We start from the raw sequence: 22,643 nt of genomic DNA, 5'->3' as shown, positions 1-22,643 counted from the left end.
GTTTTTGTTGTTGTATTAACGATAAAGACACTCCCCCAAGGCTTTGGGGAGTGTTATCGATGTGATGGTCCTTTGCCGGATATAGATCCGGTACGCTCCGGTAACAAAGCACCCTTAAGGTACTAGCCCGACCATCTCGGGAGCGATTTGTATGACCACATTAAACCTTCAGGCCATCCCACCCGCTCCATCCCCTAGTTCCATGAGGAACTTTTGACTTTAATTCTCTTTTGAAAACGAATTAGTGTCAGAAATCCACAATGCAAGCAAAATTCGAAACAAAAATTTCAAATACACATGTTCTTATAAGATGCGATTTTAAAATTTTTAATAAATTTCCAAAATTAAAATAAATTTGTTCACGAGAAAGTATGATATTAAAATTATATTATCATACAATTTAAAATTAAAATCTAGAAAATTAATACGATTTAATGTTTTGGAATCGTGTTATAATAAAAAAAAATTTTATTAAAAATAAGTTATTTTCATTTCATATTCATTCCGAATTCTAGTAAAACCCGCGCAGCCTTTCTGGAGTGATTTAGTCAGAAAGACAAACACCACATCCAAACTACCGTTTACAAGATTAATAGGATAAGTTAAGTCGAACTTGATATAAAAATGTGTTTTTCATGTTTCTATTATAATGCACAACACTGTATGCATGTGCTTATTTCCGCTTGAATTTAAAAAAATCCCTTAAATTTTTCGCCGAAAAGTAAATATTTAAATATTTACGCACTTGATGTGAATTAAACCTAAATAATGTCTCTTCCGATCACGTACCCACCTACCATTACGGAATTTGTGCAAAAAGAAGCGTTAATAGACCTCTCTAATTAAGCATTTAGCATTCGCAATGGGAAGGTGGCAACAAAAACTATAAATCTATTTGCTCAAAAGTATACAATGACGCTTTCTTGGCAAATAATGTTTTATACCCAGTTGTATTTTTTACCTTAATCGGATAGGTGTGGGATGTAATAATATAAAGATAGATATAGACTTCCATTTATAAAAAATTAACAGTGTCGAAATAGATTTGGATTGAATCATGTAGACCCGTCTGCCCATCCGTGTAAAAAAGATTTAGATCAGTCATGTCGGTCCGTCTGCTCATTCGTCGGTCCGTTAACACGATAACTTGATTAAAAATATATCTACCAAAATGGGAGAAATCGGAAAAAATTTTGTAATTCATTACCAAAATTCTGATGTGCTGAAACTTGGTGAGTAAATTGACTTTATGACGCAAAATACAATTTTGGAAAATCGGCGTGGCAACGCCCACAATAATTAGAACTAAATTAAAAAGTTGGTCTTGCTATTAAATATTGAACTGATCAAAATAGTTTAAAGGCCGAATTAAAAAAAAGTTGAAACGAGGGTTGCTATTTATATTTTGAGCCTAATAATGAAAAGACAGTAATTTATTATCGAAAAAGGCTTTATTGTTTTTCGAAGAATTCTCCATAATAATCAATACACTTTAGCATGCGTTCAAACCAATTTTCGTAGCACTTTTTCCACTCCGATTGAGGTATTGAGGATTGAGCTTTTGTCAAATTATGCGGTATCCAACGCGAACAAATTTTTTTCACAGCTAAATGTTCATGCAATATCTTATTGATGCTCGTCTTACTAATGCCCAGGGATTCCTCAATCTCACGATAAGTCGTATGACGATCTTGCAATATAAGTTCGCGCACAGCGTCAATGTTTTGTTGCACAACAACTGATTTTGGACGACCTTCACGACTTTCGTCCCCGAGTGAACGGCGGTCACGATGGAATTCGTTATACCAGCATTTCACAGCGGCAAAGGATGGGGCTTCATCACCAAAGTGGAAGTAAGTTGTTCAAAGCACTCCTGTCTTGATAATCCACGTCGAAAGTCGTAAAACATCAGCGCACGAAAATGTTCACGAGTTAATTCCATTTTTTCGCTGAGATACAATTTTTAAGTTACTGTAAACAACACAAGTTGTGCTCAAATGTCAAAATTTTCTGAAGATGGTTATGCTTAAAAACGTCAAACTTTCAATTGAAAACGTCAGAAGGCGCCGGCAAACAACTAGTGGTGCCAAGGCTCAAAATATAAATAGCAACCCTCTTATATTTTTATGTGACTACATTATGCTGATGTTCAACCTCTCCAACTTTTAATGGCCCAACTCATATTATTCAATCTCTGTGACATTTCTCTTTGAATATCTCCTTAATATTTATCTATGAGAGCCCACAGCTGGGTATATCATGTTCGGTTTCACCCGACTGCCTAACTTGTTTTAATTTATCAATGTGTAAGGGTTTAATTTAAGCCAATTTGCTATCACTTTTCATTACTCTGTGTGAAATAACACGGCAGCCGTGAATTGTATGCACAAGCAGCTTTTAGTTTTGCCTATTAGCACGCACATGATTAATTTCAAGTCACTTAGCCAATATAGAACAACGCTAATTATATATTTTTGTATTAAATTAATAATTTATTTGATATTAAAATAGCTCATCGGCTTTGTTTTTGTTTGTGTTTACAGGGTATGCCAGAAGCGTGGGCGCGTTTGCTGATGAACTCAAACATCAGCAAACAAGAACAAAAAAATAATCCACAAGCTGTGCTGGATGTGCTTAAGTGGTTTGACAATACAACAAAACAACGGCCAAGTTCCAAATATATGACAAATGCTATTACAACGCATTCAGGTAAGAATATAAGATGAGTCTTATATATAGCATCCCCATATATAAGCTCTTTCCTTTAGGCTCCTCTCTAAGCCGTGTTAGCAGCAGTAGTCCCAGCAGCACACCAACTGACTCTGAATTGCACGCTTCAAACAGTGGTGGCAATTTGATTGGTGTTAATCTTAGTAATCTTAGTCTTGGCGGTCCGAATGCTAATTCCAATGCTAACACAGTTGGTTTGATTGGTCAATTGAGTGGTGGGAGTGTTGGTAGTGGTATTGGTGTATCATCGTCTGTGCATGGTAATCACCATCAAACGCATGGCGGTATCTTAAGTCAATCACATTCGTATAACTTTGGTGGTAACACGGCCTCATCATCTTCGCAACATTCATCCGCCAATGAAGATGATATACTGGGTGCACCACAACCGGCACCACCACCAATTGCATCGCGGCCCGAGCGTACGAAATCGATTTATACGCGTCCAATAGAGGGTGTGAATATTTTGGAAACCATCGATCATTTGCGTGCAGCAACACCAACTACACCACTCCACCACCACCATCAACAGCCGCAGCATCATCATCAGCCACTAATGCAACAACAACAAATTCAACAGCAAAATAATGTAACACAACCGCAACAGCAACAATATCGCACGCCGAATAATGCAATTACGGCAGCCACAGCTGTGACAGTCAACGCTACTACCGTTGCAACAACAACATTGGATAAAAACAAAAATAACGAAAGTAATTATCACATGACACGCATTATAACATTTTGTTTTTTGTTACCAATTTCCGTTTGTTGTAAATAATTAGTTTAGCAGTTAAAATTGAATTGAGCTGCCAATTACACCCAAGCCAAAAAAAATTGCTTTTAGAATGTTGTATGTACCGGTGTAGGACTTTTTAAGATTTCAAATGTTTGGCTATTAATAATTATTTTAGTCTGTTGTGATTGGTAGATAGATCGTTATATATTTTCCCTAAAATTTATCGGAAATCCCCAAAACCCATTTTCATATACAACTTTCCTTTTCGAAATTAGAAGGAAATTAAAAAAATTTATTTATTTAATGTTTTGCACCGGAGCGTACAGAATTCACATCCGACAAATGTCTTTTTGCGGTTACAACAGGCACTCGTGTAATTGGTGCGTATATACTAGAAAAAGCTTGTCAATACTAACACTATTTGTATATAATCATCTCCATCTGCTATGTATGTTAATTTTATTCACAACCGAAATGTGCTAAGAAATATTTCATAATGGCATCTTACTATAGGGTGCATAACTTTTCACAGCAAAGAAACTGTTTAGTTTTAAAGGTTAGTATCACCGGCGAATCGAATGAAATTCGGTCGTATTTCGCCTTTTTGAATTATGAGTGGGAAACGTTCACCGATTTCGCTATTCCTTGAGAATATAATATAATGGTATGGTCACAAACTAGCTAATAAAATTCAGAATACCATTCTGAACATGGAGATTTGACACATAGCCAGAAGCAGGGTTAAATGCGGTCATCTTTCGCTGAGTGGACTGAAGTGATAACTGAAAAATTTCTTCATTCGCTGCTCATAATACATATTTCAATACTTTCTTCAAAATGGTTCGTTTCGCTAGCAATAATGCCAGCCTTAGCCCTTTTTTCATTTTATAAGTCATGATTGCTGCGAAAGATCTGTTTTTGAATCACAAGAATTCAAATTAAACCTTTTAGTCATTACACATTGACAAAATACATTGCTTCTGGGTATTGGAACAAATCAAATTTTTGCTGCATGAGCAAAAAAGTAATTTTCCCGTTTGTGGAAGTTAGCCTCCAACAGATATTGGCTTTTGAAGTTCGAATTTCGACTCTACCTAATATATTTTACAAAATGAAAAAACAAAAATGTAGGTCTGTCTCCTTTTATTATTTAACTTGTGTAAGGGGCCAAAAACAGATCTTCGCAAAAGTTAACAACAATAAACACATAATAATAATGGTGTATCTGCAATCAAAATTGCCCTAGCGTGTCCCGGTTCGGCCATTATCTCAAAACCCTTTGTTGTGTGTCTTGTTGTTGTTGTTGTAGCAATGTTTCGCCCCACCTAATAGCTGCGACCGATCACAAATTGTCATCAATATCCTCTAACGGGAGTCCAAGGAAACTTGCTGTTTACACAAGGGTGGACCATAATGAAAGGGGTGTTAGAGGCGTTATTTCCACATTACAATTAAAGAGATGGTTGGTGTCATGGGGGGACACATTGCAAGCGGGGCATACATTTTGTATGTCGGGGTTGATTCTGGATATGTAAGAGTTTAACCTAATACAGTATCCAAAACGAAGTTGAGCCAGAGTGACACGCGTTTCCCTGGGCAGTATGTGTTCCTCTTCCGCAAGTTTTGGATAATGTCCCCTAAGTACCAATTGCTTTGTATGTGGTAATGAGCGTTTCTTTGTCTTTTCCCCAAGTACTGCCAGCAAGGGATTTGAGGATTTTATTACGGCTCTGGATTTTCGGAACAATTGCGGATGCGTGCTCACCAAAATGTAGATCCTGATCAAACGTCACACCCAAGATTTTGGGGTGTAGGACAGTCGGTAGCGTAGTGGCATCGACGTGGATGTTCAAAATGGTCGACATTTGGGACGTCCATGTTGTAAATAAGGTCGCAGAGGATTTAGTCGGTGATAATGCCAGGTTTCGCAAGGCGAAAAACTGGAGATATCAGGGAGGTAGCCGTTTATTCTGTTGCAAAGCTCATCGATCCCTGGGCCTGGGCCTGTGGCCATTATTGTGCAGTCATCGGCGTAGGAAACGATAGTAACTCCTTCTGGTGGCGAAGGTAGCTTAGATATGTAGAAATTAAACAAAAGTGGGGATAGGACATCACCCTGTGGCACCCCCTGTTTAATTCTTCTTGGTTTTGATGTTTCATTTCTAAATTGCACCGATGCCTGCTAACCACCCAGATAATTTACGGTCCACCTTTTAAGACATGGGGGAAAGGTAGACCCTTCCAGGTCTTGCAGTAACGTGCCATGGTTGACCGTATCAAAAGCTTTTGATAGGTCTAGCGCTACGAGTACTGTTCTATGGTGGGGGTTTTGATTTAAACCGCAATTTATCTGGGTGCTGATGGCATTTGGCGCGGTGGTGGTGCTATGGAGTTTTCTGAAGCCATGCTGATGGCAGGCTAGCTGCAAATTTGCTTTGAAGTAGGGCAGCAAAATGGCTTCAAACGTCTTGGCTACTGGCGATAGGAGAGATATCGGGCGATATGACTCTCCTATGTTAGCTGGTTTCCCAGGCTTTAGTAGCGGGACCACCTTGGCCATTTTCCATTTTTCGGGTATGACAAAGGTGGAAAGAGACAGGTTGAAGACATGTGCTAAATATTTGAAACCCTCTTTCCCTAGGCTTTTAAGCATCGGCATGGCTATGCCGTCTGGGCCCACTGCTTTGGATGGTTTAGAATGACCGATGGCATCCTCAACCTCTTTGGCGGTGATGGTAATTGGTGACGCGCTGTACTTATGTTTATGTGCGTGTCTGTTGGCCCTCCGTCTATTTTTGTCGACCGTAGAATGCATTTTATATTGTCGCCAGAAAGCGCTCGCGCATTTTTTCGCATCCGACAGCACTTTGTCGCCAAAGGCGATGGGGACTTTGTCATTGTGCCTAGACGGATTCGATAGGGACTTTACAGTGTACCAACGTTTATCTACACCGGTAGAGAGGTTACAACCGCTTAGTTGCCTCTCCCATTTCGCCTGCTTGTGTTCATCCACAACCAATCTGATGTGTTGGTTTATATCCCTTATTTGGGGGTCACCGGGATCGAGCTGTCTTATAAGGTCACGTTTTCTCGCTAAACTTGAGACCTCTGCCGGGAAGTGGGGCCGAATTTCGGGAATTCTACCGGCGGGAATGAAACGAGCCGAGGCGGATTCAATGACCTTGCGGAAAGCACGCTCCCCTTGGCGGGCTTCAGTTGGGATAGGGAGGGCAGCAAAGCGGTTGTCTGTAAAGGATTTGTATTCGTCCCACTTTCCTTTTTAAAGTTAATAAAGTGCGTTTTTCTGCGACGATGAAGTTGGCGGAACGCTCGAGCGAAATAAGTATAGGCAGGTGCTCGGATGCCAATGTTACCATCGGCTGCCAGTTGACGCAGTTTACGAGTTCTGCGCTCACGATTGAAATATCCGGCGAACTGTGACAGCTTCCTACCATACGTGTGGGGGCTTCTCCGTTTATTGTGAAGAACGTCGTTTCTTTTATTTGATCCGCTAACATCTCACCCCTACTGTCCACCCGCAAGTTTGAATGCCTATAGATCGTGATGGGCATTGAAATCGCCCAAGATAATGCGATTGTTTGCAGTGAGTACGGCGCTGATATCAGGGCGGTATCCACTGGGGCAACAGGTGACAGGAGGGATGTAGATGTTAATGATTTCTAGGTTTGCATCGCCCGACCGGACAGATAATCCTTAACGTTCTAAGACACTGTCCCTGCGATCGATGTCGGGATCAAATATATGATATTGCACAGTGTGGTGTATGATAAACGCGAGGCCGCCTCCATTTCCGCTCTCGCGTTCTTTTCTGTGGACATTATATCCAGAACAGGTCTGCAATGCAGATCTTGCTGTGAGTTTAGTCTCTTGAATCGCAGCAATGCGGATGTTGTGCCGCTTCATGAAGTCGACTATCTCCGTGATCTTCCCAGTTAATCCATTACAGTTTAACTGCAGAATTCTGAAGTGCATGGGGGGAGACGTCGTCACTCTGGGAGTAAGTGACGGGTGACTACGCCTGGGTTGTGGAAGGCCAGAACGCGATTGCTGTTGTGGCCCCGGGACTAGACGTCCTTGGGTAAGCATTGGGGTACCCGGTGTATTTGGGTATGCGGCCTGGCAACATGGCGCAATGAAACCCGTCGGGGGGTTGCCATCGCGGAGACCAGAACATCTAGGAAAGTGGCACCGTCCATGGCAGGAGCTGCATTGGGCGGATGTTGCAAACGTATATATTCTGTGCTGGCAAACGGTGCAAAGGGAGGTAGAGACTAAGAATATGTTTCCCTGACCTACACAATTGCTGCCGGAAAAGAGGGGGGAAGAAGACAGGGGCAGCGGCTGATGCTCGGCATTGCTCCCGACTCTACTACGGAGATTGTAGGTATGAGTGGGAGCAGCCGTGTGAGTTGGTGGCGCCATGGGGCGCGAGTAACAGCCGGTACTTGTTGTGGCTTGCAGAGTAGTAGGGCTGCTGCAAGGTAGCGGGGGGCGCTAAGGCGCAGACTACGGGACGTCCTAGGGCGTGAACAGCAAGGAGCCACAAAAGATTTATAGAAGTTACGTGGACGTCTGGTTTTGGGGTCTAGCCCAGAAAAACCTGTCCGATGCAACCATCCCTTACACGAGACACACTGACAAGAATATGACCGTCCTAAAAAGATTCTTTTCCGGCAGATGCAGCAAAACCATTTCTCAGGGCCGGGGTCAGGAGACGGACCCGGATTGGGTTCGATACCTTCCCGGAGCAAGGGAATATGGAGCAGTCCCGCTGCAGGGAGCTGCTGGGAGGATGACAATTTGTGGGAGGGACGCAACAAATTAAATGGGGTTAAATGGGGTTGTTGTGTGCCTGCTCTGGCTTTTTAGGCAGCTGTCGAAAAAACAAAGCTGGTGAATCTGATTTGACAGATGTATTTCTATGCGTTTTGATGCATTCAATCTGAGCATGCCAGCAGAATTGCCCTAACGAGTTGTCGTTCGGGCCTAAACTCATAAAATAAGAAAAAATCAGCGATAATTGGTAGTATTTGCAGGGTTAGGGCAATTTTTATAACGGATCCCGATTTAGCGCAACAAAATGAATGATAATACATGTGTCGCGTTACCAGAACCGGCATCACTTTTAAATTTTTCGAAGATCTGCCTTTTGATCCCTGATAATACCTGTTATGGAGGCTTGAATAGAAATCCATGAGAATTCAATAAAATGGATTAGGTATAATACCCAGGCGGGTAATGTAGTGTAATATTACAAATGTAACTACTGATTAAGGTAAGGCACTCCAATGGCTCAGACGTGCTGTATGCATTATTAAATACAGCTGAATAAATACCGATGGATGTAGTTGGAATGCAATTGCATTACCCTTATCTGAACACATCAACTAAGCGTAGTAGCGTTTTAATATAATGCAATTTCAAGCCTGTCACTTATTTTTGTAGTCGATGTTGTATTATTTGTTTTCATGTTATACGCTTTTAAAAAGTAGCAATTTTAGTGTATTTGTCTTAATCAAAAATTTAACAAATAACTGACATGAATGTTGCGTATTGTCTGCTTTCGTTTCGTTCGTTGTTTCGTTTCGTTTTTGTGTTTTCTTTTTTGGTTGTTTGTCTTGTATTCCGTTTCGTCTGCAGCAGCAGCAGCAAAGTCAGTAATAGCAACATCAGAGTGCGTTATGACTGCGCCGTCTCTGCCACAGCAATCCATTGAGCCTGTCGCTACGCATGCATCGACTTCCATTTGTACAATAACCGCAACGTTGACTACGACGACGAAAACCCATGTCAGTAATATCAGTAGTAATACTAGTACTATTGATGTCATTGGTTCTTGTTCTACTTTTACCATTAATACTACTAACATTGCAACAGTTGATTCATCTGCTGCAACAACAACAAGAACAACTACTAACTCAAGTGCTAGCACTCATTTGCAATTTATCGATTGTAATGCTACGACGACTACTAATCACGACTCTTCTGCTTCCTCATTTTCATCGTTTCCATCATTTAATGATGATGCATCGCTATTACCGCCCATCTATTGTCCATCGGTGTCTTCCTCGATTTGTGATTCGATGGCTATGGTAACACCACCACCACCTCTGCCAACACCCACAAATTTTACAACAACAACAATAACACCTGCAACCCCAATCTCTTCTGGTGATGCGGATGTACATTTATTCGGCGGTGTGGTGGATGGCGGCGCTGTTGCCTTAAATGCAGACATCTATACAACTGATCCAACAACTAAACGTTTGACAACTTCACCAGCAGCAGCAACGCCACAGCAACAACAGCCGGGCGCTGCAACGGCACCACCATTGGTAACACCACCAACGGTGGCACCAAGTACAACGGCAGCCACTACACAACCACGATCTGGCACCGCCAAAAAGAAAAAAATGTCTGATGAGGAAATACTGGAAAAGCTGCGCACGATCGTTTCGGTTGGCGATCCAAATCGCAAATATACCAAAATGGAAAAAATTGGGCAAGGTGCTTCGGGCACTGTCTACACCGCGATTGAATCCTCTACCGGCATGGAGGTAGCTATTAAGCAAATGAATTTATCGCAACAGCCGAAAAAGGAACTGATTATCAACGAAATTCTTGTAATGAGAGAAAATAAACATCCGAATGTTGTAAATTATTTGGATAGCTATTTGGTGTCAGAAGAATTATGGGTAGTAATGGAATATTTACCTGGTGGTTCGCTAACCGATGTCGTCACAGAGACATGTATGGATGAAGGTCAAATAGCGGCAGTATGTCGCGAAGTGCTGCAGGCATTGGAATTTCTACACTCCAATCAGGTGATACATCGTGACATTAAAAGTGATAATATATTGCTGGGCCTTGATGGTTCAGTTAAGTTAACCGATTTCGGTTTCTGTGCGCAAATCTCGCCTGAACAATCAAAGCGTACAACTATGGTAGGCACACCGTACTGGATGGCACCAGAGGTGGTAACGCGCAAGCAATACGGTCCAAAGGTGAGTAAAAAGCATATGTTTTTCAATATTTAAAGATACATTCAAAGCGAGCACAATCGAATTCAGATCCAATTCGCCGCAAAACACAATGCTAAATACAAAGAATATTTTCGGTACTTGGTTGTACTGAAAAAACGCAAAAACAAATAATGAAAGGCGTGCCATCATCTTGTACTGTATTAGCTGTGAATACATCTGTATACAAGGCGAATTCAGTACCATAGTGTTATCCATACAGCGCCTTGTACAAGGCGAATCTATATAAGGTGATGGCAAAGCGAATTCAACCAACTCGCCGTGCAGGAGAATGTCAAACCAAAAGAAAATGTTCATTGATTTCTATTAACTACTTAGTCTAGTGTGTCGACAACTTCCTCCGGTACGAGCTTTAACTCAGTTGTTCCCTCGAGAAGAGGAAAAGAATTTTTGCCTGGTATACTGGTTCACGGTAGGCACTTTTATTACCCGTTTATTGCAGCGTCTCCCAGCTATCTAGTGCTACGGTGGGTAAATAATTAAATAATAGTTCGCCAAAATTAGTCGAAAGTATTTCAATTTAGGCTCTCTTAGATTTCCGAAAGAATTATATAGGGTCGAAGAGAGCAAAAGGCTTGTCGATATTGTAGTGGGGGCGGGATAGAGCGAGAAATAGTCTTTCGAGTTGCGCATCTACGAAACTACAGTTTTTCTTTGAATTTTGTATTAATACAGTACTAGTATACATTGTTATAACGGGTTTCTGGAGACATACATATGGTTTGAGAGCCTAAATAAATTTGAAACTCATTATTTGGATACAAAATTGCCATCCAGATTTAAAGCAATTTTAGTCCGGAAAATTTCATTGCATTGGTTTTATATTTAATTGTACTATTTACTTCACAGGTCGATTTGTGGTCGCTTGGTATTATGGCAATTGAAATGGTTGAGGGCGAGCCACCATATTTGAATGAAAATCCATTGAAAGCTTTGTACCTCATTGCCACAAATGGCAAGCCAGAAATAAAGGAGAAAGAGAAATTGTCGACAGTATTTCAAGATTTCCTTGATCAGTGCTTAGAAGTTGATGTGGAAAGACGTGCGAGTGCGCATGATTTGCTAAAGGTAATGCAGATATGTATAATAGTAGCGCAGATATATACACCTGCGAGTAAGAAAATAGTAGCGAAAATAATTATGAAAAATTGTATTATAACTTATGGAATATGTAAGTCAATTTCGAAACCGTTTTCGAAAAAATTAGAAAGTATATTTCCGTGGAAATGTCAAACTTTTTGGCTTTTGTAGCAGTTCAATAAATCAATGCGAATTTAGACAGTATAAAATAACCAGGGTTTAAATTGCTAACTGAAAAATAGTAAAATTTACAAATTTTTGGCTTTACCAGCAATGAGTTTTTTGTCGATTTGGAATTTTTGTATACAGCTTACATTTGTATTTGAAAAATATTTCAGCAACAGAAAAAAGCAAAGCAAACAATTTTTTTTTTTTTTTTTCATTTTACTTCAGATATTACTTGAATGGATGCGAGCTGTCGTCGTCAGCAGAAAAAAAAAAACTTGAATATTTTACTGTGCTTTGAAGCTATAAGTATTTCATGATCAACTATTTTTAAGTAAACATTTTTCAGTTTTTTAACAGCCGAAATTCTGGTTTCGAATTACTTGCTGAAAATAAGTGAAAGTAATTTTTTTTTTACTATTTCAGCAGAATTATTTGATTTTCAAAGAGACATACAAACTATTGTACGATTTATTGACCGTGTAATAGCCTTCATTTACGAGTAGATATTTCTTGTTTCTATGTTGTTTTAACCCCCGACACACATATATACGCATGCTTCTACTGAAAAAAAAGACAAATACGTACGTAAAAATCTGCACCTCCACCGGTAGCTTGGTATATGTACTGGAGTCACTCGGAGTATTTTCCGGGACCAAAGCATGGTATTTCAATGTAGCATGGCTCAATTTCTCTCGGATCGTTCAAAATTTGTCACACAATGAGTAGCTCCTTGTGGAGAGACTGTCCTTCGTTTGGTCCTAGAGACTAGCACTGCCCCATCTACCGAAGAAATACATATTTATAAAATGGGCACATATATGTCACATGCAAAACGCGATGTTTTAGGCTAACCCCTAATACTTGTTGTCGACTCGATTTCTTTAAAACAGGTATGGCTCCTTTCTGTTCACAACCAAGAACGATTCACGCCACGTTTAAGCGCACCTCCGTTCCTTCCTCATCTATTAGCTGGTCTGATAGCCAGACAAAATTCTCGTTTGTTGTAGCGCTAAAAGGCGCCTGAAGTTAAGAGATACAATCTCACAAGCTCTAAATGCCCGACCACCAACATTCATGTGAGACAAGATCATAAGATTACTCACACCGTGTGCACCGTATGCGAACGATAGACACTCCTCGAAGGCTTTGGGGAGTGCTATCGATGTTGATGGTCCTTTGCCGGATATAGATCCGGTACATTCCGATAACAAAGCACCATTAAGGTACTAGCCCGATCATCTCGGGAACGATTAATATGACAACATTTGTAGTGTACTCACGACTATTCAAACGCACATGTCGAGTTCTATTTCACAACTAACTTTATTTCAAGGTATTCAGCTAAGTATACATAATTTGCAATATGAAGATCAAAGGTAGAAGAGTATATAATAACTCTCTTTTGCATATAGAGGTGTACATGTGTACATACACATATATACCGAACAACATTAAACCTTCTAGGCCATTCCGCCCTCCCTACCCCCTGGTTCCATGAGGAATTTAGGGTAGCCCGAGCCTCGCCTGTTAAATATGTGTATGATACACTCATATTTGAACAGTATTACCCTCGCGTAAGTGAGGTTGACAATTGGGTTGCGGAAGCTTTGAATCTATAAAGCTTTGCTTATCAACCCCTTGAATCCCACTTCAGCGCAATGCTACCAAGCTACGTAGGTTACAAGAGATTAAGCGAATAACCGTAGAAACACCTTAATACCTTAGAGAATAACTATTTCAAAACCATAAGCTGGTTAAGTGGGTATCATTGCGTAACTCAATGTACCAAATTTGGTGAAGATATCTCAATATTTACTCAAGTTATCGTGCTAACGGACGGACGGACATGGCTCAATCAAACTTTTTTCGATACTGATATATGGAAGTCTATATCTATCTCGATTCCTTTATACCTGTACAACCAACCGTTATCCCGGGCAAATCAACATCAAAATTTTAGAAACAATGTTTTTCAACTAGAAGAAAATTGTTCTTACCGGGGTCGCCCCTCGGCAGTGTTTGGCAAGCACTCCGACTGTATTTTTGCCATGAACAGCTCTCGGCGAAAACTCATCTGACTTGCAGATGTCGTTCGGGGTCGGCATAAAACAAGTAGGTCCCGTCCCGCCAATTTGTAGAAAAATTAAAAGGAGCACGACGCAAATTGCTTCTCTTCTTCTCGGCCTAAAATCTCCTCGGAGGTTATCGCGTCACATTTATTTATTTTTTAAATTATTTATACTTCATTTTATTTTCGTGAAAATCTTACATTTGAGTCCAGTTAGAGAACCGCAAGTTCTTAATTAAATTTTTTCAACTTAAGTAATAGCATATTTTTTTATCGCCCCTTAGCAGTGGGCTCGCAAATACTCAGTGTATTTCCGCTACGAAAAGCTTTTCAGCGAAAATGCATCTTCCTCGCAGATGCCGTACGGAATGAATTTAAACAACGCAGATTGAAAGAGAAGCTCGGCCTAAATCTCCTCGAAGGTATATCGTGCCTTATGTTAGGTTAGGTTAAACTGGCCGGTCCATGAGAACCTCACATATACTGATTGGGTCCGTAGTGTTACCAGAAGTTTGTTTTAATTACCAAACTGAAAAACCCTATCAAAAACCATGACCTATGTTATAAAATAACTCCGTCCTCTTGGCAAATGCCAGAAGCTTCCTAGGACTTAAGCCACTTGCTGCTTCTAGATCTGACAGCTGTATCACTCCTAATAGCTGGAGTCTTAGGCTGGAAAGTGCAGGGCACGAGCACAGAACGTGCTCGATCGTTTCCTCCTCCAACCCGCACTTCCTACATATGCTATCACTGACCAAGCCTTATGTTGATTTTTTTAATTTTTTTAAGGACATTGTGTCATGGTCGTCAGAATAAGTGCAATAGTATACATGGCCCAATAAGCCGTTGCCCCGCCAGTTTTTCAAATTTGTAAAATACGTAATTTAAGTCATCATTACGAGGATGTTCCCCTTAATTTTTAAGATTGCAGCTATTCGTTACAGAGATATCTTATATGTATATGTTTGTATTTTTATAAAGAAAGTGAACGTAGTTGTCTGCCGAATGTATTTTTTTTTTTTGGGTACTTCCTCCTTGAATATCTGAAGATATTGCTCCCGACTTGAAGACAATAGCTCAATTAGGTATTAAAATATCGAAAAGTCAATTTACAGGATATTTTTGATATACATATAAAAACTCTGCGTGGCTATATACCGATTACGGCCACTTCTTGTAAGAACCTTACTCGTGTTCGAAAGTAGTGGCATGACAAATTTCATAACAACAATTAGCAACAAACGAGAATTTTGCTATCAGACCAGTGCTAACAGATGAGGAAGGAACGGGGGTGCGCTTAAACGTGGCGTGAATCGCTCTTGGTTGTGAACAGAAAGGAGCCATACCTGTTTTAAAGAAATCGCGTCGACAACAATTATTAGGGGTTAGCCTAAAACATCGCGTTTTGCATGTGAGATATATGTATGTGCCCGTTTTATAAATATGTATTTCTTCGGTAGATGGGGCAGTGCTAGTCTCTAGGACCGAACGAAGGACAGTCTCTCCACAAGGAGCTACTCATTGTGTGACAAATTTTGAACGATCCGAGAGAAATTGAGCCATGCTACATTGAAAAACCATGCTCTGGTCCCGGAAAACACCCCGATTGACTCCAGTACATATACCAAGCTACCGGTGGAGGTGCAGATTTTGTACGTACGTATTTGTCTTTTTTTCAGTAGAAGCATGCGTATATATGTGTATCGGGGGTTAAAACAACATAAAAACAAGAAATATCTACTCGTAAATGAAGGCTATTACACGGTCAATACATCGTACAATTGTTTGTATGTCCCTTTGAAAATCAAATAGTTCTGCTGAAATAGTAAAAAAAAATTACCTGTACTTATTTTCAGCAAGTAATTCGAAACCAGAATTTCGGCTGTTAAAAAACTGAAAAATGTTTACTTGAAAATAGTTGATCATGAAATACTTATAGCTTCAAAGCACAGTAAAATATTCAAGTTTTTTTTCTGCTGACGACGACAGCTCGCATCCATTCAAGTAATATCTGAAGTAAAATGAAAAAAAAAATAAAAAATTGTTTGCTTTGTTTTTTTCCAAATTTAACACTCAAACGGGCAAACTCGTAATACTGATCAAATTAAGTTCATATAAATGTTGGCTATATATGCTTATAAATAAGTTTTCAGTGAAAAAATAATGTCTGGAAAGATATTTATGGGAGAAATAGTAAACACCGTTTCCAGACGGTCTTGCGGGTTCACGTGTGTATAAAATTACAAAAAGTAGGCACGTGTTTCCTAAACATTTTTATTATTAAAAGATCGTAATTTATCAATAACAACATATGTAGATGTCAGACGTACACATTTATTATCCTTCCATAACAGCGTAGTCACACCGACTCCTTGAAATGAGGTCACATAATCGACGAAAAATCCCCTGTTTTCTTTGTTCACGCCAGCGTCAGTTGGCAGTTTGCAGCCAGGAATGCGATTGGCCACTGCAAAGAAATCCCTTTCCTCTCACTGTACCCAAACTATATACTCCACGAGCTCGCAAGTATACTAACAAAGGTAATGATGTATAAAAATTATCAAAATATAATATGTGATGTACAAAATCGGGAATCGATAAGGAATGATCCAAGATCTCGTGTGTTAGGCAAGACGACATTATCGCCGGCACCACACATAGCACGAATAATTTTCCACCCCATTTGTGAGGCTTATTTAGTATATATTGTAAAACTGGGTTGAACTGGCGGTCCAGTAGCTTCAACTGTTGGTAATGGAGATCGAAGCTTTTGGATGGTCTTAACGATCTATTTGCTATGGGTGTAGAGGATGTGTATGGGGTTTGTGAACCAATCGATTCATCGAAAATCAGTGTTGAACTAGCTACTGATTGTTCGATTGAACTTATATTCAGCGATGAATTTGCAGTCTCGTATTCTGAGCCTCATCTATTTATTTATGCATTCAGCAATTATCTGTTCAGCTGAGTTATTACCCTCAACGTTATCAACGACATAATCAGGGTCATCGATACTGTCATCACTGCTGAAAGTTTCGTCTTCGACTTCCACGGAATCGGTGAATTCTATCAATTCTTCATCGGATAATACTTGCAAATTTATATTCCTTTTATAAAAACGTCCAGAGCAATCCATATTTACCACAAAACTATATATTCCCCTGCAATGAATGCACATCTTTATGTCAGTATGGAATAATTTTTTATCCACAAACCGCTAAGACCGCATTGAGACGGTCTTGCTTTTTTCGAATCCAAATCCCACTTTCAATAACTTTTTCACTTCAAACCATTTTTAAAAATCAAAAAGAATATGCAAGGTACTTACCGTAAAATTATGAACTTGATTGTTTTATTCTAAATGTATCTCTTTTTAAAATGAAAAACGTAAAACTGGATAATCAATTTTTAACGCTACTTCACTCGTTCCCCGCACTTCACTGAGAATAACTTTGAAATGCGTTATCACAATACATTAAATAATGCATCAAAATACTACTAAAAGTAATTTGCACTTACTTACCGTAATTTTAGGCGACAAAAATGCGTATTCTGGACTCTGAAGCCAAAAAAAAGAAAACTTTTTTTTTTTATTTTAGTCTTGAGACGGTCTTACCCGTTTGAGGATTAAATTCAAGCAATTTTGTAATACTGAAAATTAGTTCAGCATTTTCCAACCCTGAAAATAACTATTTTATAGTGGTTTAACTTTTTTTTTAAATTCTTAAGTTTTATCGTTCGCACAATTTTTTTAATTTAAGAATATTTTATTTTGTATTTTCTATCATTCCCGTCAAAAGTGATTATAAAGAAAAAGTATTATATGATATTTCATTTAAATTACAAACATATTAAAGTTGTTGAATGTACAAGTAAATATTGTTGCTTACAACTCGGCCAACCTGACTAAGACCGTCCCCGGTCATATAACTTAAAATTAACGTTTCAATATTTAAAATAACATTTTATATACAGTATCATCACCATACAACTCCGTCAATTCTGACAAAAGATCGGCCTCGATCATACATAAAACTTAAAAATTATGGTTAATTTCCAATGGATCATTATCTGACTTTTTAATGCATTCCATCTGGTGGTTGCCGCCACTTTCTTCCTGTCGTTTCCCAAGGTTTTATGTATTACATACGACCTTTTATAATGACGTATAAAGTTCTTATTCCTTCCAACATTAGTGTCTACGGGTTCGCCCTCCAGCAGTGGTTCGGCAAACACTTCGAGTGCATTTGTACCTTGAAAAGCTTCGCAGTGAAAACTCATCTGCCTTGCAGATGCCGTTCGGAATCAGCATAAAACATGTAGGTCCTGCCCCGCCAGTTTGTAGGGAAAATTAAAAGAAGCACGAGGCTTTGGAAGAGATGCTGGGCCTAAATCTCCTCGGAGTTAAATCGCGCCCAGCCAGAAAATTTCCGTAAACTCATCCAAATATGGAAGGAAGTGCTGATAAAATCGTATATTCCATCCGTTTTCTTATCCCGTTAACAGTACTTTTGTTGATCGGTTTTCCCACTAAAGCGTATGTAACCAAAAGTCATTTTACCCACGCTTTCGGGTACGATTCTTTACACGTTTTTTATTCCTTTTCGGATGCAAATTGGGACATATTTTTGGACCTTTTTGGGTGAATTTACCATGGTTTTCACCATATTTTACCGTTTTACGCCCATTGTAATATGATAATAATATAATAAAAATATTATAAATATATTTGACAAATGGGGTTTCATTTAAAAACCGTCTGTTATTTTAGACTTGTATTGCAACAATTGACGATGTAGCCAACCTTTTCAAATGGGTGGTGTCAAACCTCAGCGGGTTAGGGGGCTTATAATATACCCGCGGTAGGTATGTCTGAAATATCCAAATGATTCAACTAGGGGGTGTGGCGGATGGCCGACAAGGTCATATTAAATCGTTCTCTAGATGCTCGGGCTTGTGCCCTAATGGTGCTTGTTATCGGAATATACCGGACGACCGCAACCAGGCTCGGTGCTTTGGGGCTGCTTGAGCGCCGACCATATGGCCATAGTAGTATAGCGTCTCAATCACAAGACGAACAGACTACATGATTCCCTATCTGCGCTTCGACGGAGATCTTAAGGCCACAATAGAGGTGGACGGTTGGCGCAAAGGTGCGCAAATGGCGGACGAGGCGATACATGTGTACACCGATGGTTCCAAAGTAGTGGAAGGAGTAGGGTCTGCGGTATACTGCGCTGATCCGGAAATAAGCAGATCCTACAGGCTGCCGGATTACTGTAGCGTTTTCCAAGCGGAAATATTAGCCGTAACCAAAGCAGTAGAAACCCTGGAAGAGAATAGCTTAAGCTGCAACCGTGTTAACTTTTATATTGACAGTCAAGCAGCAATTAAGGCAATAATCTCGCATAGCACAGCATGTAAATGCGTGTTAGAGTGTAAGCAGTCTCTGGAGAGAATCGGGACAGGGAGAAGCATACATCTATATTGGGTCCCAGGGCATATGGGAATAGATGGGAATGAAAAAGCGGACGAACTAGCTAAAAAGGGTGCATCCCTTGAAGCTTGCTCCGTAGATGTCCCAATTAGATTGGGCGAGATTAAGCGAAGTCGAGAAGTGCACATGATCGACCAAGCGGGAAAGGCGTGGGTTCAAGCGCTTGGCTGTAAAGTATCGAAGATTATGTGTAGGTCTTACAACCTTAGACTAACACAGTTGCTCCTATCATTAAGAAGAGAGGACTGTAGACTCATGACGGTTATTCTGACTGGACACTGCCTTCTGGCGTCACATGCCTTTAAACTAGGCTTGGTCAGTGATAGCAAATGTAGGAAGTGCGGGTTGTAGGAGGAAACGATCGAGCACGTTCTGTGCTCGTGCCCTGCACTTGCCAGGCTAATACTCCAGCTATTAGGAGTGATACAGCTGTCAGATCTAGAAGCAGCAAGTGGCTTAAGTCCTAGGAAGCTTCTAGTATTTGCCAAGAGGACGGAGTTATTTTATAACATAGGTCCTGGTTTTTGATAGGGTTTTTCAGTTTGGTCGTTAAAACAAAGTTCTGGTAACACTACGGACTCAATCAGTCTATGTGAGGTCCTCATGGACCGGCCAGTTCAACCTACCTACCATACCGGATTTATATCCGGCAAAGGATCACCAACATCGATAACACTCCCCGAAAGCCTTCGGGTAGTGTATTTATCCCTACAACAATAGGAATACCAATGTCTTTCTGTAGCATCAACAAATTTGATAATTAATCTGACCTAAATATATCTGTTTTTATAAGCAATAATCGCCTAAGTCCTTCCTTTTACATGGACTTAGACAACGTTTACATATGCCTTAATCTACAATAAATCGTCAATATTTAATCTACATACATGTTTACATATGTTTCATCTATGGAAACTAGATTATTTTCTGTCAAATATTCACGTTACTTTTTTATTTTGCGCTTCCAATTAGGGATTACCTCTAGAGGTGGAACTTTTCTTATAAAAAAAATCCGCGTCTCTAGAATTTGCGTATGATTACCAAATATCGAAGGGAAACATTTATATGGGAAATCTAGTTATATAATTAACGATAAACTCCTAATAATAATACGAAAATGAAGATAATCTCGTTAAATGTACACTTGGTCTTCGGCGATTATTGCTCATTACCACAGACATGTGTATTTTTATACTCAGTTGAGCAGAGCTCACAGAGTATATTAAGTTTGATTGGATAACGGTTGGTTGTACATATATAAAGGAATCGAGATAGATATAGACTTCCATATATCAAAATAATCAGGATCCAAAAAAAATTTGATTGAGCCATGTCCGTCCGTCCGTCCGTCCGTTAACACGATAACTTGAGTAAATTTTGAGGTATCTTGATGAAATTTGGTATGTAGGTTCCTGAGCACTCATCTCAGATCGCTATTTAAAATGAACGATATCGGACTATAACCACGCCCACTTTTTCGATATCGAAAATTTCGAAAAACCGAAAAAATGCGATAATTCATTGCCAAAGGCGGTTAAAGCGATGAAACTTGGTAGATGGGTTGACGTTATGACGCAGAATAGAAAATTAGTAAGATTTTGGACAATGGGCGTGGCACCGCCCACTTTTACAAGAAGGTAATTTAAAAGTTTTGCAAGCTGTAATTTGGCAGTCGTTGAAGATATCATGATGAAATTTGGCAGGAACGTTACTACTATTACTATATATGTGCTAAATAAAAATTAGCAAAATTGGATGAAGAACACGCCCACTTTTTAAAAAAAATTTTTTTTAAATTCAAATTTTAACAAAAAATTTAATATCTTTACTGTATATAAGTAAATTGAGTCAAAATTCAACTCCAGTAATGATATGATGCAACAAAATACAAAAATAAAAGAAAATTTCAAAATGGGCGTGGCTCCGCCCATTTTCATTTAGTGTGTCTAGAATACTTTTAATGCCATAAGTCGAACAAAAATTTACCAATCCTTTTGAAATTTGGTAGGAGCATAGATTCTATGACGTTAACTGTTCTCTGTGAAAATGGGCGACATCGGTGGAAGCCACGCCCAGTTTTTATACACAGTCCACCGTCTGTCCTTCCGCTCGGCCGTTAACACAATAACTTGAGCAAAAACCGATATATATTTACTAAACTTAGCCCACGTACTTATCTGAACTCACTTTATCTTGGTATAAAAAATGGCCGAAATCCGACCATAACCACGCCCACTTTATCGATATCGAAAATTACGAAAAATTAAAAAAATGCCATAATTCTATACCAAATACGAAAAAAGGGATGAAACATGGTAACTGGATTGGTTTATTGACGCAAAATATAACTTTGGAAAAAACTTTGTAAAATGGGTGTGACACCTACCATATTAAGTAGAAGAAAATGAAAAAGTTCTACAAGGCGAAATCAACAGCCCTTGGAATCTTGGCAGGAATACTGTTCGTGTTATTGAATATATAAATAAATTAGCAGTACCCGACAGATGATTTTCTGGATCACCTGATCCACATTTGGTCGATATCGCGAGAACGCCTTCACATATACATCTAAGGGCCACTCGCTTTTAAAACCCTCATTAATACCTTTAATTTGATATCCATATCGTACAAACACATTCTAGAGTCAACCCTGGCCCACCCTAATGGCGATATCTCGAAAAGGCGTGCACCTATAGACCTAATGCCCACTCCCTCTTAAAATGCTCAGTAACACCTTTCGTTTGATACCCATATCGTACAAACATTCTAGAGTCACCCCTGGCCCACCCTAATGGCGATATCTCGAAAAGGCGTCCACCTATAGACCTAATGCCCACTCCCTCTTAAAATGCTCAGTAACACCTTTCGTTTGATACCCATATCGTACAAACATTCTAGAGTCACCCTTGGTCAACCTTTATGGCGATATCTCGAAAAGGCGTCCACCTATAGAACTGAGGATTACTCCCTTTTAAAATACTCATTACCACCTTTCATTTGATACCCATATCGTACAAACACATTCTAGAGTCACCCTGGCCCACCCTAATGGCGATATCTCGAAAAGGCGTCCACCTATAGACCTAATGTCCACTCCCTCTTAAAATGCTCAGTAACACCTTTCCTTTGATACCCATATCGTACAAACATTCTAGAGTCACCCCTGGCCCACCCTAATGGCGATATCTCGAAAAGGCGTCCACCTATAGACCTAATGCCCACTCCCTCTTAAAATGCTCAGTAACACCTTTCGTTTGATACCCATATCGTACAAACGTTCTAGAGTTACCCCTGGCCCAC

At 39.6% G+C, this 22,643-nt stretch overlaps 1 protein-coding gene across 3 annotated transcripts in view; it reads left to right on the top strand.

The window, feature by feature from the left end:
* Positions 1-22,643, top strand: part of Pak (serine/threonine-protein kinase PAK 3-like protein) — a 77,325-nt gene that overhangs the window by 43,716 nt on the left and 10,966 nt on the right. For 2 of the 3 annotated variants that reach the window (XM_067778400.1, XM_067778409.1), the window contains 4 exons: positions 2,544-2,709; positions 2,769-3,443; positions 9,725-10,494; positions 11,380-11,598. In XM_067778400.1, the coding sequence (XP_067634501.1) occupies positions 2,544-2,709; positions 2,769-3,443; positions 9,725-10,494; positions 11,380-11,598 (1,830 nt within the window). The remainder of the gene's footprint in view (positions 1-2,543; positions 2,710-2,768; positions 3,444-9,724; positions 10,495-11,379; positions 11,599-22,643) is intronic. The other variant, XM_067778417.1, reaches the window with a different exon arrangement.

Source organism: Eurosta solidaginis, chromosome 1, assembly GCF_040869045.1.
Source record: "Eurosta solidaginis isolate ZX-2024a chromosome 1, ASM4086904v1, whole genome shotgun sequence".
Taxonomy (NCBI): Eukaryota; Metazoa; Arthropoda; class Insecta; order Diptera; family Tephritidae; genus Eurosta; species Eurosta solidaginis.
The sequence above is the reverse complement of the archived record's forward strand: the minus strand, read 5'-3'. Positions and strand labels throughout refer to the sequence as shown.